General features: G+C 47.9%; 1 protein-coding gene and 1 long non-coding RNA gene across 6 annotated transcripts in view; one reads left to right on the top strand and one right to left on the bottom strand.

The window, feature by feature from the left end:
* The window catches only part of LOC120369614, a 163,766-nt gene that overhangs the window by 71,102 nt on the left and 74,612 nt on the right, over positions 1 to 18,052 (bottom strand). For 2 of the 4 annotated variants that reach the window (XR_005583273.1, XR_005583276.1), the window contains exon 1: positions 813 to 845. The exons of 1 other annotated variant lie outside the window; for it this stretch is intronic. This is a non-coding gene — a long non-coding RNA (uncharacterized LOC120369614). Of the gene's footprint in view, positions 1 to 812; positions 889 to 18,052 lie in introns of those variants that run through there. One more of the 4 variants, XR_005583274.1, reaches the window with a different exon arrangement.
* Positions 1 to 18,052, top strand: part of LOC120369611 (cytochrome P450 4B1-like) — a 34,781-nt gene that overhangs the window by 5,112 nt on the left and 11,617 nt on the right. For both annotated transcript variants that reach the window (XM_039483084.1, XM_039483083.1), the window contains exons 2-11: positions 2,770 to 2,914; positions 5,070 to 5,114; positions 7,115 to 7,242; positions 8,535 to 8,659; positions 9,173 to 9,324; positions 10,052 to 10,158; positions 11,309 to 11,499; positions 14,108 to 14,241; positions 15,377 to 15,441; positions 15,973 to 16,055. In XM_039483084.1, coding sequence (XP_039339018.1) covers positions 2,770 to 2,914; positions 5,070 to 5,114; positions 7,115 to 7,242; positions 8,535 to 8,659; positions 9,173 to 9,324; positions 10,052 to 10,158; positions 11,309 to 11,499; positions 14,108 to 14,241; positions 15,377 to 15,441; positions 15,973 to 16,055 — 1,175 coding nt within the window. The remainder of the gene's footprint in view (positions 1 to 2,769; positions 2,915 to 5,069; positions 5,115 to 7,114; positions 7,243 to 8,534; positions 8,660 to 9,172; positions 9,325 to 10,051; positions 10,159 to 11,308; positions 11,500 to 14,107; positions 14,242 to 15,376; positions 15,442 to 15,972; positions 16,056 to 18,052) is intronic.

Raw genomic sequence — 18,052 nt, 5'->3', positions numbered from 1 at the left:
CTTTTCTTGGCCCATTATTTTAAGAGTTCTTTGAAGCACAAAACCCTTTCCAAAGTTTACATTAGTCCTGTCTTCCCCTAGAAGTTAGATACCATCCCATAATAATACATATATATTTGCATTTTAATACAATGAACTCCTAGGATACTTAATTCAATAAGGTTTGTCTAGGATATTGCAGAAAATTGCTATACCTGTCACAGGGATGACTCGGGTAATTATAGGCCAGTCAGTCTGACATCGATCTCAACCAAGATAATGGAGTGACTGATACAGGGCTAGATTAAAAAATAATTAAAGCAGGGTAATATAATTAATAGCAATCAACATGGTGTCGCAGTGCAGGACTCACCACTGCAGCGCCTCCTGCTGGTCGTCTCAGGGAATTAGCGTTTCCAGCCTCTGGAGTGCCCTCTGCAGGCCAGTGTCCTGCTGCCGCTTGGCCCCCATGTCCCTCCCAGGACCTGGTGCCCCTTGTCTTTGGGATGCTGTACCCTGGCAATACCCCCACAGTCTCAGGGTCTCCCCACCCAGGGGAACCCCCCCCAACCCTCTATCCCCACCTTGCTTCAGTCATGGGCTACTGCTAGTCACCACCTAGCCCCCGCTCACTGGGGCAGACTGCAGTGTAAAAGCCACTCATCATAGGCAAGGGGGCGGGGGGTTGGACCTGCTGCCTCTGCCTACCCATGGGCTGCCCCGTGCAACTCCAGTACCTAATTGGCCTTACCCTAGGCCACAGCCTGGGGGGTTTCCAGGCCGGAGCTCCCCAGCTCCTTGGCCTTCCCCCAGCCCTGCTCCACTCCAGATACCTTCTCTCAGCTCCCTGCAGCCAGGTCCCTCCATCTCAAAGCTAGAAAGAGTCTGTCCTTCTGGCCCACTGCCCTCTTATAAGGGTCAGCTGGGCCCTAATTACACCAGCTACAGCTGTGGCTGTTTTCCCAAACAGCCCAGCTTTTTCCCTCTCAGCTCTCTCCCAGGGCTGTTTTAAGCCCTTCTTTTTCTGATGAAATTTAAAGTTGGATTGATACAGGTAACAGTGTTGATGTAATATAATAGACTTCTGTTAGGCACCTCTGATCTAGACCATACATCATCAATGGAGCCACACTGATTTGCATCTGCTGAGGATCCATCCCTGTAGGCCTGTCTACACTGCAAAAACAAACAAACAAAACCATGAAACAGACCACGGCATTGCGTCGCAGAATCCAGGTCTACAGGCCGGGGCTCATGCGACTGGGCTAAATATAGCACTGTAGACATTTCTGCTCAGGCTGGCGCTTGGGCTGTGAGACCCAACCCCTTTCCAGGTTTAAGAATCCATGCTGGAAGGTCTATACTTCTGTTTTAAGCCCTGTAGCATGAACTCCACAAGCCTGAGTCAGTTGACCTGGGCTCTGAGACTTGTTATTGTGGGTTTTTTTAAAGTATAGATGTACCCTAAGAGTCTTCATTGTGAGAGGAGACAACAGAAAGCACATGATTAGGGCTGGCCAAAAAAAAATCCACATTAATTTCTGTGGAAATTTTAGAAAGAAATGAAAGTTTTCTGTTTTGTTCAAATTTGTGTATGTGGAAATTTTCATTGGGGAGGGGGGGAGAGAATCAAAATTGAATGAAAGTTTCCATTTAACTTGGAAGTTTTTAATTTTGATTTATTTTTTTCAACTGTCCCCTCCCCCACAAATCCATTTCTGATGTTTGGATTTTGATTCCCCTCCTCACCCTTTCTTTACCTCTCACATGTGTTCCCCCTCTAGGGTGACCAGATGTCCCGATAAAATTGGGACCGTCCCGATATTTAGGTGTTTGTCCCGCATCCCGACCGATCTTTGTCCTGATATTTCGCTCTGCCAGCAGCACTTGCCTTTTTTTTTTTTTTTGCTCTGCCAGCAGAAAAATGTGTCCCGATATTTTCTCCCTCTCATCTGGTCACCCTATTTCCCCCCACCACCACACACACACACGCTCTGGACAATGGAGAGGGGGAGACTTTTAAAAAAGGAGAGAAACTAAGCAAAATCCCACCGCCAACCAAAGTCAATGTGGTTGAAAAGTCAGTGTTCTTTGAAAATATCCTGTGACAAAATTTCCAGCCATGTTCTACCCATGATATCACTTTCAGGTTACTAAGATATCATTGAACAACCAAAAGCATCTGAAATTTGTTAACAAAAAGTCTGAGGATGCATCATAGAAGTTGACAAACTGGATCAGACTGGCTCATCTTATCATTTTATTTGGTGCTGTAGATTTTTAATGTGCTTATTATTGTAGGCACCATAGTTTGCATTAGCCAGCCCATGGCTGAGGTTGGTTGCTTTTGCTAAACCCTTACGGTAAGGCACAATTCTTTTATTAAGCTACTAACCACTGCTATCAAATGACATTGTAAATCTGACGAAAACAAAGGTCTTCAAGCCTGGTTCTACTCCCACAGGGTATATAAAGGGAGCTAATTTTTTAAGTGAGACTTTATGGGTGGAAGATGGGGCATCTTAATACTGGAGTGTACTAGGGAAGGAAGGTGTGTGTACTTTGCTTGCTTAAATGTTTGTTCATCTCACTTTCATGGCAATGGATTATTAAATAATAGTTCTGATATAACAAGCATGGTCATAGGGATCACAGACTTTAGAGTTTGCACTGTGATAGTTATCCATTCTTCTGACACTGGAAAGGTTGTCTTGAACTCTACAGGAGAGAGATTTTGGTAAACACCTGACTTATTGCTGCTGTCCTCTTTTCCCTCCATCATTGTTGCAGTTCACCGGAAGTGGAAAGGATCTGGACAAAGCATTGGAATGGAGTAAAAAGTACGCACGTGCCTTCCCCGTGTGGTTTGGGAAATTTGTAGTGTTCGTGAGCCTCAACGATGCTGATTACGCTAAGGCTGTATGTGCCAGGGGAGGTAAGAGGTGGTGCATTTTGCCTCTGAATGAGAACAACACACTTGTTATCGAAGTCCTCCAAGGTGTGATTCTGCTCTGAGGCCTGCCAGGAATTGAGTAAGCAAGTGTAACCTCAGCCCTGATGTATGGCTGCAGTCTTCTGCCTTTTCTCCTTGGGGTTATGGCCTAAGTTCCCACTAAGCTGTGTGGCCGCACAGCAGCCTATCAGGCACTCAGGGCTGTGACAGAGAGAGACGTCCCTCCCCCAGCTCTGGAGCTGCCGCAACAGGGAGAGACACATCTCCCCCCCAGCCCAGGTGCTGCTGTGGGGAGAGAGGGCTGGGGGAGTCCTCTCTCCCCACCGCAGCCCCAGGGCAGCCTGCACCCCAAGCCCCTCATCCCCGGCATCACCACAGAGCCCACACCTCCAGCTGGAGCCCTGACCTCCCACACCCCAATCCTCTGCCCCAGCCCTGAGCTCCCACCCGCACCCTGAACTCCTCATTCCCAGCCCCAGCCCTGAGCCCCCTCCCTCACCCTGAACCCCCTCATGCCTGACCCCACCCCAGAGCCCACCCCCTGAGCCAGAACCCTCACCCCCGCCCACCCCCCAATCCTCTGCCCCAGCCCTGAGCGCCCCCTGCACCCTGAACCCCTCATTCCCAGCCCCAGCCCTGAGCCCTCCTCACCCTGAACCCCTCATTCCTGACCCCGCCCACACCCCAATCCTCTGCCCCAGCCCTGAGCCCTCCCACACTCCAAACCCCTTGGCCCCACCCCCACCACATATCACCTCCATATTGGGGCACATAAGAAAATTCATTCTGCACATGCATGGGAAAAATTAGAGGGAACATTTGTTATGGGTCTTGAGTTCACCTATAAGGGTGCCTGGTACCTCCACCCAAGGAAACTCCTCCTAGTGCAGAGAACACAGAGGGCTTGTTCCTTCAGAAAATATTTCACACACAATATCATAAAGAGGAGTGTCAGTTAGAGCACACTCAAAAATAAAATAGCGATCACAATTCCCAGGTAATAAACCAGTGACTGTTGATTAGGTATGGGGAACTGAAGCTAAGGGACAAAGGAAAAAGGGATCAGGATAATAAAAGATAAAAACAACAATACAGAAACTCCACCCCTTCCAACATATATAGCCACTAAAAGCCACCCTTTGAGCCCAGCACCTGCCTAGGTAAATAGTGAGCTAAGGCTCATCCTTTGATTGGTGTCGCAACACTGAAGTTGGTGGCTGGTTAAAAACAAAACAGCAAAATAAATAAATAAGGACGTTCTTATGAAGTATTCACCCCAAGGATGGCCAAATCATCCTTGTTGCTCCCTGGTCTGGATTCCAGTGCGCAGGTAGGTTGGCTCTTGGTAGTCTGACCATGACTCTCCACATTACTGAGTGTCCCAAAAATCCCGTAAAATCCTCCCTTGGATAGGAATGTGGAGGGCTGAAAGGTCCTCCCTGGACTGTGACGCTGCTCTCCCTGCTACACTCCAAACACAGCCAAAAAACTGAAAGTAAAACCAAACACACTGTGTCGGAGTTCTGCCTTATTACGCCTGATTCCGGTAGTGTTGCTAGCCAGTCTGTCTCCTCTGCCACCAATTGGTGCTGTGATTCAGGGGCAAGTCCACTAGATGCTCAGTGTAGCATTTCAGAAGCACCCTCTCCAAAGGAGTTACGAGTCCCAGGTGTGTGTTAGTGAGCTCTTGTGAGGACTACTGTCTGTCTTCCTGGGTCGTTTCCCGGACCAAAGCTCAGACAAACATATGGAGCCCATAGTATTCGAAGGGCTTGTCTAGATGGTGAGTTAGCACTTGGCAAGCTGGGCTGTAAATCTACAGTGCGTTAGCGTGCTGCACACTAACTAAACTGAAAACGGTTCTTAGTGCAGACCAGGTCAATATGTGCGAGGGAACTTTTAGCACGGTTGACCCATCCAGATGGCCCGATAGTGCCTGGCATGCTAGGAACGCCTTAGTGTACTGAACACTAGCTTGCCATCTAGATAAATCCATAGATTACACTCCACTCCACACCCATCACAATAGGTCAGTAGACAGGCTGTCTAGGGATATGAATGGCCAATGTAATCAATCAGTCTGGACCAGACCACTAACACAAAGCTCTTTTTCTCTCTCCCAATCACGATTTTGCAGATCCCAAGGAAAATATTTTCTATCGCTACATACTCCCATGGATTGGTAAGTATATTCTTGCTTTTAGCCATCAATAATGATACGGAGAAGCTACTCCGCCAGCTGAGGATCAGCCCTTGTGTTTCCATGATTGCAAAGAGGCTGTTTCAGATTGTTTCAATACACAAAACCTCCCGGGGCAACTTCATCCCTTATTATTACCATTCATGTTTATTACAGTAGTGCCTAAGGCAGGGCCAACCAAACGTGGGGCCCCATTGCGTCGGCACTATACAAACAGGGTGTGAGAAGGAATGAAGCTGTTCAAATGAGTGGAATTACAACATGTCCAAATTTGGCTCTACCTGCTTTTGCTCTCCTGCCTCAATGGTTTGTTCAGCAGCTGCCTGAAGTGTTTATGGTGTCTGTGATTTTAAAGACTTGCATTCTTTAATTCATTTCCATTTGAAAAGCTATACAGTGTATTAAACATTGAAAACATTTCGACGGAGGTTGCAGAGCAGCTGATTCACTGCAGCAATTTCCTCTCTAGTGACAGTCACTCTGACCCAGAGGTGATCTGCTTCTTTTTGCCACTCGGTCTGCTAGCCAGGTCATGGTGTGGTCACACCCCTCCTCAGGTGTCAGAAAGTCCAACTAATTGAAGTCCTTACGTCTGGTCCTCGGTCCCAAATCTCAGCCTCAATGTCCACTCCTTATAATCCTTTCCCGGGTCTTTAAATCATCCTGATCCCCTTATGTCAGGGGCTTCAAGCCGCCTTCCCAGTGGCTAGGAGGGGAAACAAGATCCACCAGCTACACTGGGCTCCAGGCCAGGAACCCTGGGACAAGCAGCCAAGATCTGCTCCCTCAGACACCTTGCTGCTGCCTCCCTGGACTCCTTCCTGCCTTTTTCTCAGCCCCTTGTTCAGTTCTTTGTAGCAATCAGCTCCTCCCAGGGTTTTTCCCCAAGAGGCCCAGTTCCTGCCCTTGTATCAGTGTCTACCATAGAAGCTGGCTGGCTCCAATCGTGTGTCTTACCCCCACCCTCCACCCACAGGCTTTGTCCTCACCCTGAAGGAATCTTCTCACTCCCCTCAGGTCTCTCTGCTCTCTATTACGAAGAGGGTGACTGCAGTCTGGCAATAGGCTAATGGTACCAGGGGAACGCCTGTAATAGGGTAGTGATGGGTAAACCCAGTTACCATTCCACCTTGGAGATAAACATTCACGTGAAATGAGATTTTGTAAGATATTTACCTTGAAACTAGCAAACAGGATAAAATGTAGTGATTGGGGATGAGGGGTGGGGGTGGCGGGGAGACGCGGAGGTTTGGTTTGGAGACACATTCAGAAGCTGCTTATCTGAACCTCTTGCTCTTAGAAAAAAGTCAGGCAGGAGATTTTGCAAGAAGAAACTATCTCATTAGATTCTGGTACTTTCTTCCAGTTGAGCCAGAAGTACCAGGTGAGCAGCATTCCCCAAACTTGAACTGTGTAGCTACTAATACTGTTGATCATGGACCCAAATTACTTGAGGTTTAGGCATTGGTACAGAAATGATCAGATTGCGTTGACTAATAGGCTGAATTTTTTAATCTGGAATTTTTTTCAATGAGAAAAAGGCCTTTCTTAAATGAAAACATTTGTGGATATATATATGAAATTTTCTGAACTTTTGACAATGCCCCCAAACCAAAAAACATTTCATTTTTCAAAACCAGAAACCTACTCCTTTTTTAATAGTAGAGGTTTTGCTTGTCCCCCCCTTTTTTTTCAGTTTTTCTCTGCATTCCCCCCCCCCCCCCCCGCCTTTTCACTGCAAAAAAAGAGGAGAAAACACTAAATCTCCAAAAACCAAAAAATTGTTTTGGAAAAGTAAATATTTTCCTGTTGTCAGTTTCCAGTTTTTCTTCAAAATAAATAAAAAAAATTTGAATATTTTTTGCAAGGAATGTAGAAAAAATAAATTATTCCTCTCCACACACACATAAAACATACTTACCACTTTTCTGAGCAGCTGCCTTCTCTAGTGACTGAAATCATTGTTGCCTGTGTTTCTCCAGGGAAAGGATTACTGACCTTAGACGGGCCAAAGTGGTTCCAGCATCGTAAACTGCTGACTCCAGGATTTCACTATGGGGTTTTGAAACCGTATGTGTCATTGATCACCAAGTCTACACAAGTGATGCTGGTAGGAACCGCTGTTGCTATTGTCATCACCTGTACTTGGTTCTTTTCCGACTTTTATGCTAAAAGCAAAGCTTCTCTTGCCGTTTCTTCGCTGTTCTCTTGGATTCTCTGCTTGCATGATGTAGTATTTGAAAGACATATGGGGTGATTCACTGCTGTCTTGAATGCTATGACATAATTTACACTTGTGTAACATGTTACCAGATGAGAATTCTCCACTCGCTCACAATGGTGGTGTGATAAATGAAGGGGGGTGGAGGGGACTCCCTTTTATGAACACACAGCTAGCCAGTTAGCTGTAAAATCCCTCTTGGTAGCTATTCTCTGCTTGCTTTACCTGTAAAGGGTTAAAAAGTCCCCTAGGTTAAAATAAATAAATAAATAAAAAGGAGTGGGCATCTGACCAAAAGAGCCAATGAGAGGGCTAGAACTTTTTAAAATTGGGAAAGAACTTCCCTTTGTTGTCTGTTGTTTGTTCTCCGAGAGAGGGGACAGAGCAGGACAGGGCTGAAGTTATGCTGTAAGCAGCTTTAAAACCAGGTATGAAAAAACATCAATTCACATCTCAAACCTACTTATCTGAAACCCCAGATGTGTAAGAAGATCAGAAACACCAAATATGATACTCCTAATCAAATCATGAGTGCTGTCAATACTAGTTCTCTTGATCCTTTAACTGGGAAGTGGAGGGGAAGGTGGTGGTGGTGCAGGAGCTCTCTTCTGTCTTCCTCTTGGAGCTGGTAGGTGGTAAGGTTAAGAGCATAAGAAGAACATCAAGTGATTCATCCCATGTCACCCATTCCCAGCTTCTGGCAAACATAGGCTAGGACACCATCCCTGCCCATCCTGGCCAACAGCCATTGATGGATCTATCCTCCATGAACTTATCTAGTTCTTTTTTGAATTCTGTTATAATCTTGGCCTTCACACCATCTCCTGGAAACGAGTTCTATAGGTTGACTGCGTTGTGTGAAAAAATACTTCCTTTTGCTCATTTTAAACTGCTCCCTATTAATTTCATTAGGTGACCCCCTAGTTCTTGTGTTATGAGAAGGAGTAAATACCACTTCCTTATTTACTTTCTCCGATCATACCAATCAGCTACTTGAGGGGGTCAACAACCCACTCTCCTGTGGTGTTAGGTATTATCGACAGCACTGTGTAAGCTCCAAAACTTGTCTCTCTCACCATGGAAGTTGGTCCAATGGAAGCTATTACCTCATCCACCTTGTTGCTCTAGCATCTAGCAAAGCACTTCTGTCCCATTTCACTTCCATCTCCTTCCTGCATTAGGATAAATGGGAACATCTGATCACTCAGGAGAAGTCGGTGGAGCTCTTTGGACATGTCAGCTTGATGACTCTTGACAGCATCTTGAAATGTGCCTTTAGTCATGAGAGCAACTGCCAGACTGACAGGTCAGTACAAGGGATAGACCTGGGCAAAATTTTTGGACAAATAATTTATTTGCCAAAAAATGCAGTTTTGGTTGACTCAAAACTATTTTTGAATTTGACACAAATAGTCACAAAACAGCTGGAGGAGAAGGGGGCGGTGTGGTGCTGTTGCGATACCCCTCCTCCCACACCCTTTATAACTTTTAACCCAGTGGTTAAGATATCTGAGACTCTGGTTTGAATCCGCCTCTACAGAATGGAGTTTTTTGATTCACTGAAAAGTTTTGGCTTCAGTTCAACCCAAACTGAATTTTTAATTTTATTTTTTAGAACTGCCTTCAAACCAAAACATCAGTTATTCTCCCAGCTTTATGCAATGTTATCTGGATATATTGCTGCCACTAACTCATTGTTTAGGTATAGGATATTGCAACTTTGGGATTAATGGTGACTATGTTACATCTCTACTACAGGCAGAAAAGTTGTATGCTTTGCTAAATGCCATTTAAATCCTTCAGTAAACTTTTCTTTCAGGGAGAATTCCTACATCAAATCTGTCTATGAAATCACCTATCAGATAAATTACAGGATCTGGTACCTCCCATATCAAATTGATTTCATCTATTGGCTCAGTCGTGATGGACGTCGCTTCCAGAAGGCTTGTGAAACGGTGCATCTCCAAACAGGTATTTCCCAATGTTCTTGTCACTGTCTTTCTCTGAAACTTAGGGGGAAGGGCTAAAAATTCTTTAGAGAAAATATAACTCCCACTGAAGCCAATGAGAAGTGATCAGTTGACTTCAACAGAAGCCAGATTGTTGCCTTGGTCTCTATGACTCTCAGTATAGCAACAAAGTATTCTATTGATCTATAGACATTATATAGCTGTGCAAGCTTCCCACATATTGTTCTGCCAATGTGCCTCACTCCTCTCCTGGGGAGTCCACCTTTAGAGGGAGAAGGAGGTGCACTCTTCATGGACCCTTGGCTTCTTTGATAAGGCTGCCCTCAAAGGTGTTATGTGAGGTGGACACCTGATTGCACCTTCCAGTCATTACCTATCTGGGCTGGATTTGAGGACTGACTTTCCTCTAAATTTGAATTATGCAGACTCAAATTTAGTGAGAAATAACTGTGCAGCCAATTGGGTAATGGAATGAGAGAAATCCCATTCCCCCTCACATAAGGATACAAGAAAGCACCGAGTAGAGTCCTTCTAACAGGCCTCTGCTTCTGCCCTTCTGCCGGGCATCCTATGGTATAGAGAGTGAATCCTATCATCATAAACAAGGAGGATGATGGGGACAGAAAGACCTCACATGTTGAATGATGGCCCTTCACTCTGTTGGTAGAGCTCACAGAGAAATCCAGAGTCTTGAAATATATATTTTAATTATTCTTTTTCTGAAACAGATAAAGTGATAAAGGAGAGGAAGAAATCCCTCAAAGACGAACGAGAACTTGAAAAGATCCAGAAGAAGAGACACTTGGACTTCCTTGATATTCTTTTGTGTGCCAAGGTAGTTACAGAATAACCGTGGTTATTTCTCATATCTAGTAAATGAGTGTGTGTATGTCTGTTAGACAAAAAAAATTCTCACATTGATTTTTCCACTTTGTAGCAGTGTAGTTTCCTAGCTGGGTTGGGCTAAAAGTTAATTTTCTCTGACATCAGTTAATTTCTGGAGCAAGTTCTTTAAGGACTCCACATCTGTCAACTTCCTTTGTTTATAGGTATCTATGGCTTCAAATTCACATATTTTAGCATAGTCCAGGAATTCCCTATTCCTGAATGAGACTGAGCTGAGCTGATCCCTTTTATATGATACCTCCATGAAAGGCATGCCCAGCAAGGGCGAGGAAGTGTGGCCTGTTCAGCCCAAACCAGTTTGTTAACCCTTGCATCACCAGTGTGGGGTTGATACACCCCATCACAGGACCCTGTCCCCAGGGCCAGCTCCAGGGGTTTTGCCGCCCCAAGCATCAGGAAAAAAAAAAAAGCTGCGATCCGTGGCAGCTCCACCACCCCCCACTTTCTTCTTCGGTGGCAATTTGGTGGCAGGTCCTTCCCTCCGAAAGGGACTGAGGGACCCGCCGCCGAATTGCCACCAAAGAGCCCGACGTGCTGCCCCTTCCCCTTGGCCGCCCCAAGCACCTGCTTGCTAAGCTGGCACCTGGAGCCGGCCCTGCCTGTCCCACAGAGGAGAATGGGGACAAGGGGAGCCAATTACACCTCCCATGAGACACTACAAGGCCTATTCTCAGCCAAAATCTTTTAGTTTAGAGTTTGATGAAAACTCCTAATTTCCCATAATTTTTTTTGATGAAAACAAATGGACAATTTCCATGGGGAAAAAAAATCAGACCAGCTCTACTGGCCACCCCAATCTGTGCACTAGTCTCAGAGTGAACCACATTGCATGCCCAATGGGGGAGAGACCTGAGAGAATAGAGAGATTTCTGGAGCTCAAGGGTAGAAAGAAAGAGAGAAGAGACCATTTTTAACCCTCTTTCCCTACTGTTACTCTGCATTTGCCATCACCATTGGTAGTGGTGATGGTATGTCTGCTTAACATTTGTCAAGGACAGCATTAGGTGCAGTGTGGTGCAGCGGCAGCAATATATCTCTGGGCTAATACAGTCCCTTGACCAATATCCCTGTCCAATTAGGATGAAAAGGGAGATGGATTATCTGATGAAGACATACGTGCTGAGGTGGACACTTTCATGTTTGGGGGTCATGATACCACAGCCAGCGGGATCTCTTGGACCTTATACTGCCTAGCCATGTACCCAGAGCACCAGCAGAAATGCAGAGAAGAGATACGGGAGCTGCTGGGCGACCGGGAGACCATTCAGTGGTGAGCGCTCACATCTTATTTCATGTTATTTCCTCTCAAGATTATGTCTGGTGAATTAAGATATTCTTGAGCGTCATTTTTCACTGTGGTGTCTTTACTCACCTCAAATGCTTATCTATACAGCTTTGTACACTCTTTAGGGCAATGTTCTCCAACCTTTTGACACCCAAGATCACTTTTTGAATTTAAGTGCAACCCAGGATCTGCCCTGCCCCTTCCCCGAAGCTCCGCCTTGCTCACTTCACCCATTCTCCCACTCTCCATTGCTCTCCCCACCCTCACTCACTTTCACTGCACTGTGGCAGGGGGGTGGAGTTCAGGAGGGTGTGCGGGTTCTGGGCTGGGCAAGGCCGCCCAGAGGGGGGAGCAAGTGGGGCAATTTGCCCCAGGCCCTGCAGGAGCCCCCATGAGAATACAGTATTCTATAGTATTGCAACTTTTTTTATGGAAGGGGCCCCTGAAATTGCTTTGCCCCAGGCCCCCTGAATCCTCTGGGCGGCCCTGGGGCTGGGGCGTTCAGCATGTGAGAGGGGGTACAGGGTGGTGGGGCAGAGCTGGGGCAGGGGGTTGGGGTGCAGGAGGGTAAGGGGTTCAGGAGGGGTATGGGGTGCTGGCTCCAGGTGGGTATCAGGGCGGGGGCAGGAGGTTGGGGTGTAGGAGGGGGTAAGGGGTTCAGGAGGGGTATGGGGTGCTGGCTCCAGGAGGGGATCATGGCTGGGGCAGGAGGTTGGGGTGCAGGAGGGAGTAAGGGGTGCAGGAGGGGGTATGGGGTGCTGGCTCTGGGAGGATCATGGCTGGGGCAGGAGGCTGGGGTGCAGGAGGGGTTGGGGTGCTGGAGGGGGTAAGGGGTGCAGGAGGGGTAGGGGGGGCTGGCTCTGGGAGGGGATCATGGCTGGGGCAGGGGTTGGGGTGCAGGAGGGGTAAGGGGTGCAGGAGGGGTATGGGGTGCTGGCTCTGGGAGGGGATCATGGCTGGGGCAGGAGGTTGGGGTGCAGGAGGGGGTAAGGGGTGCAGGAGGGGGTATGGGGTGCTGGCTCCGGGAGGAGGTTCAGGGCTGGGAGCTGGGCGCCTTTCCCACCCAAACCCTCTGTCCTTTCAGAAACTGGGGCGGTGTGCCAAGGAAGGCAGGTAGAGAGTGTGCGGACAAGCCTGGATTATAAATGTAGGTCAACTGCTTTATGCTTCAGGAGGAAACTGTTTGCCCAATCCTGCAAACACTTGTGACTAAACCAGCAGTGCAAGCAGGCCGATACCCTCCGGTACGCTGTACCAGCAAGCTATTTACAGGGGCAGCTCCAGGCACCAGCACGCCAAGCGCGTGCCTGGGGCGGCAAGCCACGGGGGGCGCTCTCTGGTCGCCGCGAGGGAGGCAGGCAGGCTGCCTTCGGCGGCATGCCTGCGGAAGGTCCGCTGGTCCCGCGGTTTCGGCAGATCTCCCTCAGGCGTGCCGCCGAATTTGCGGGATCGGGGACCTCCCGCAGGCAGCCTGCCTGCCGTGCTTTGGGCAGCAAAATACCTAGAGCCGCCCCTGCTATTTATAGCCAGAACGGAGTACCGGAAAGACACAGCAGTAGCAGAGGAGGAGGAGAGGGCTAGGGGGCAGGGCTGGGGGTTCTGCTCCTTTCCCCGCTGCCCTTCCCAGAAGGGAAAGGAGCAGAACCCCCAGCCCCGCCCCCTGCCCTTCCATGGGTCAGACAGGCTAGACTCATTGGAAAAGCAGAAGAGTTACAGGACTAGGCAAAACTAACAAACAAAACAAGCTCAGGGGATATGACCCCATGGCCACAAATTGAAAGAGAAGGAATAGTTCAGAAAGGCTTCATTAAGCAAAGCCACTGAGGTCCCCATAGTGCCATTAGCCGAGCAACTGCCATTCTTATATACTGAGGTGGCCAAACTGACCGACCCTCCGAGCCACACACCATAATCTTCAGCCGTTCAAGAGCTGCAAGACATCCACAGCCTGGTAGGTGGAGAATGGGGGGTGGGGCTCCCTGAGCCGCATATGGCTCGTGAACCATGGTTTGGCCACGCCAGTTATATACATCATTACGACTAGGGTAAGTCTTCATTGCAAAGTTATCCTGGGCTACAGCCTGGGTGTTATCCTACCCTCCCTCTGGTTCACACTGCAGAACCTCTAACCTAGGCTTGAGGATACTCTGAGCCTGAGCTAGCAGGCACAGCTGAGGGTATAGACATCATTTTGCTGCAGGTTGGCTTGACCAGCCACCTACTGTTCAGTGAGAACACAGGATAGTCAAGCATGGGTGCTGTAAATCCTCTAATCCTATCCCCCCCGAATCACCAGACTCACTTTCTGCTGATTTTCATCACGGGCGGGGGGGGGGGTGAGAAGGGGAAATTAAACTGTATTTTACAAGCTTAAAAAATAGAATAAAAGGAGAGAAGTTGTCAGTGTAAAAGCCAGCTAAGCGGGTCTAGTGAAAATGATCATTTCAGGCAGAACAATATGGTCAGCAGCTCACCCTGGACACTGGGCGCAGGTTTTTTATGCAACCTGTAGCGTGGATTCTCAGCACGGATATTGCCTGCCTGTATTATTGCATCGAGAAGGAGGATGTCACTCAATTTCTCTTGCTTGCAGGGACGACCTGAGTAAGATGCCTTACACCACAATGTGCATCAGGGAGAGTATGCGCATTTTCCCTCCAGTGCCCCTTGTGGGCCGCCAGCTTAGCAAACCCATCACGTTCCATGACGGGCGTTATTTACCAGAAGGTCAGTTTACTCCATTTCCCCTTTCTGGAGTCTGCATCCTGTCTTGCTGGTTGTTGAGAGCTACAGATTACTTCCACAGCCCTCCATTAAGCCTCACCAAGTCCGGGCTTACTAAATGGGCCATGTAGAATCCTGAAGTTATTTGGTCTCCAAGTGGCCTCTGTTGGGTCACATAGTCCATCTGCCTTCATTATCGCTGCATCTGAGCCTATTATCCCTAGTAGATGGATCTAAGGACTCGCCTTAGCCTTGAATGCCTTCTCCAGTCATGGTGATCTCACCATGTTCATTGCAAGACTTTCTAGGCTTCCCCTCTCCTCTCCCTCCCTGTAACACTGCGGTTGGGACCTGTTGGGAAGGTGAAAGGAGACTATGTCCATGAACGTCTCATGCTGCCGACTTCCACAGATCCTTCCCCTTTCTTTCCTCCACGCATAGACTACTGCAGGTGTGGGGCTGAAATCGTCCTCCTAGAGCTGTACAGGGAATGAGGGGGACAAAAATGTTCCTCTGGTGCTAAGCAGGGTTGGAGATGACCATGGTGATGGTGTAGTCCAGTCTTCCTAGTTCCCAACTGCCCCAGGGGGAAATCTCTGTGGCAGCAGATCTGCCCACCCCCAATGACTGATGCAAAATGGAGCTTCTGCAGTTGATTCTTAGCTATGGAGTCCCACCCACCTTCTCACTTCCCCTTCTGTAGAGATGGGGAGACATAACAGGGGTGCAGGGCCTCCCTGGTGTTGTCCCCAGTAGTCCCAAGGGATGTGTAGACTCTGCAGTCTGGACACTGGATGGAGCCTGGCTGATACGTTGCCCACGTGATTCCAGTTGAGATCCACAGCCATAGAGTGAGGCTGAGCTGTGGAGGTCCAGCTGGTTTCATGTCACAGAACCCAGCTAGGGAAGAATTAGATAGTATTATTGCTCTTCTCACCGAAGTTCAGGGGAAGAGCTGTAATACCGTCCCACTGAGGAACTGCACTGGAGTGGGTGGCCTGAAAATGGGGGTGATAAAAATGCTAGCTACTGTGGTTGTAAGAACACTTAGCCTCTCACAGAACATAGCTTAAGCAGAGAAGCTATGTCAATGACCTGTCTTTTTCTTGAGCTTTTTATCCCTTCTGTTGCTTTGCAGGCACTTTGGTTGGAATAAACATCTATCTTATACACAGGGACCCCAGCTTATGGAAAGATCCTGAGGTATGGTACTTTTCTGTCTTTATAATAATAACCTGTTTCCTGCAGCTACTGTATTGGGGTAGTGACCGGGGGTCCCCAGTCCTGGATCAGGTCCCCGTTGTGTTAGGTGCTGTACAAACACAGAGCAAGATCTTGGCCCTTGCCCCATAGAGATTACAGCCTAAATAGCTCAGACAGAGAAAAGATGAAAGGGGGCAAAAAAGAAAGGGGAAATGACTAGCCAACGGTCACACAGCATTTCAGGACATAGAATCCAGGTCGCCTGACTGCCAAGGCCGCATCCTTATCCTTATCCAGTGTATCATGGTACCGCCTATTCAAAGGATGTAATAAAGCTCCTTGCCACACCTGGCTCTGTTGTGGCCCTCTAGTTGGAGACACATCTAATTTACAATTCTATAATCTCACTTATGCAACACGGTGAGGCTATCATTCATCAGGCAACAGGAATATGAGAAATCAGCCACCCATCTAAATAGGAGTGCTACAGTGATGTTATCTCTTCTGAGTTATCAAACACTCTCGTTACAGGTATTTGATCCCATGAGGTTTTCACCGGAGAACTCCTCCCGGAGACACTCCCATGCTTTCATGCCTTTTTCAGCTGGAGCAAGGTGGGGTATAGCATTAGTATTCATGTCTAGTTAGTGCTTTATAAACCTGGAGTCAGTGCTGCCAAGAGCTCAGGCCCGGATCCAGATGGGAGTTTTGCCACCGACTCCAACAGGAGCAGGATGAGACCCTACGGCAGACAGGGAAAAGGGAGAGAAGATACTTTAAGGTAACAGAAGGGGACATGGCGTAGAGAGATTATCAGCCAGGAAGACAAGGCAGAGTGGATTCCTGGGGAAGTGGGTTTTAAGGAGGCATTTGAAAGGGGAGAGAGTGCACTAGGTAGACAGGAAATAGGAGATTGTTCCATGTACAGAGAACAATGTAAAGTGAATCCAAGAATGGGAGACAAAAAAGGGTACGTCTACACTACCCGCCAGATTGGTGGGTAGTCGTCAATCCATCGGGGATTGGTGGGTAGTGGTCAATCCATCGGGGACGGCTCGTCTAGACACGATAAATTGATCCCCGAACGCGCTGCCCATCGACTCCGGAACTCCACCAGTGCGAGAGGTGGAAGTGGAGTCGACAGGAGAGCAGCAGCCGTCGATCCTGCACCGCGAGGACTCTAAGTAAGTCAATCTAAGATACGTCGACTTCAGCTGCGCTATTCTCGTAGCTGAAGTTGCGTATCTTAGATCGATTCCCCCCCCACAGTGTAGACCAGGCCAAAGAAGGAATTGAAAGCCTCCAGCCCCTTCTTCTGAGGCTGCCAGCTCCTGTTTTGATCCCTGGAGTAATATAGAGCAGCCTCAGAGCTGCTTTACATTACCCTGGATGTCATGGGGCCACTCCAACAGCCAGAGATTGGTATTTCAGTGCAGAGATAACCCCTTTCCCAAGACACCCCCCCTACACTGAGGACCAGGAAGTGGGCTGGCACAGGGGTCACTATGACAGCTTTCTGTCCCCACCAAGTTTTCTCCCCACAAGGGCTCCATGGAAACGAAAGGGTCAGATCCCCAGCTCGTGTAAGTCTGTGTAGCTCCACTGAAAAAAATCTTTTAAATCTTCTATTAAAGATACAGAAAAGAAGGAAAAACAATTCAAGCACTTGAAATGTCAGGTATTAAGTAAGGCTTTCATTTTAACAGCATGCCTTGATCCCTTTCCCTTTAGCTGGAGCGAGTTTTTAGAAGGAAAACCCTCCTATTTTACAGTCTCTTTGCTGGTATTAACGATGGTAGTAACTGTCCTTTTTGGGAGAAAGAGAAGAAGTTATTTGAGGTGGGTTGGTGCTGTTGTTGTTAAAACCCAGTCCCGTTTCCTAAAAGACAGAACAAGACAAATCCACACAAGAGGGGAGAAAAGAACGGCAAGGATAGGAAATGTAGCTTCTGTCTCTGGTGTTGGCTTTTACTTGAAACCTCAGCGCTGGAGAAACAAGCGTGGCACACATTTTTATTAGTCGCTCCAAGACCTGGCAAACTCGTACCAGCCGTGGACTGTTTATTTTTCTGTGCTGCTGTAAGCCTGTGATCACAGAGGCAGTTGAAAAGCAAAGCTCTAAACAGTCTCAGCCGGCTAAGCCACTCTTATTAGACAGGAGGAAAAAGGAAAGGAATAGGAAAGAGAAGAAACAAGGCAGGGAAGGACAAAATCTCACATCCCTGGTGGTGGTTGGGATCTAGCCTGAGCCAGTGGAGCTGGCGATGTCATCTGAGTCTCAGTCTGCTCGGGATGAGGATGACAAAGGCCAACAAGTAGCTCCCAGGGTCCCAGGAGGTGGTGGTGGTGGCTGCCGTGATGGCAAAGCTCGCTCCTTTCGGTTTACCTGTCCCCAAGTAGCAGCTCTCTGACAGATTCTTTTTCAAGAAAAGGGAGTTTTGAGCAGAATATTTTGTCTTCATTCCTGCATTCACCAGTTAGGCCTAATTTCCAACACACCAGTTTTGGTTCTTTGATTTCCAGTCCTGCACTTCTCTTGTTTTCCAAACATGGTCTAAACACATTCCGAGTTAGATCAGGAGGTCTTTTTGTTTGGACTAATTCAGTTTGT

This window comes from Mauremys reevesii, linkage group 8 (genome assembly GCF_016161935.1).
Source record: "Mauremys reevesii isolate NIE-2019 linkage group 8, ASM1616193v1, whole genome shotgun sequence".
NCBI classification, from domain to species: domain Eukaryota; kingdom Metazoa; phylum Chordata; order Testudines; family Geoemydidae; genus Mauremys; species Mauremys reevesii.
This window is presented reverse-complemented; position numbering and strand designations above follow the sequence as displayed.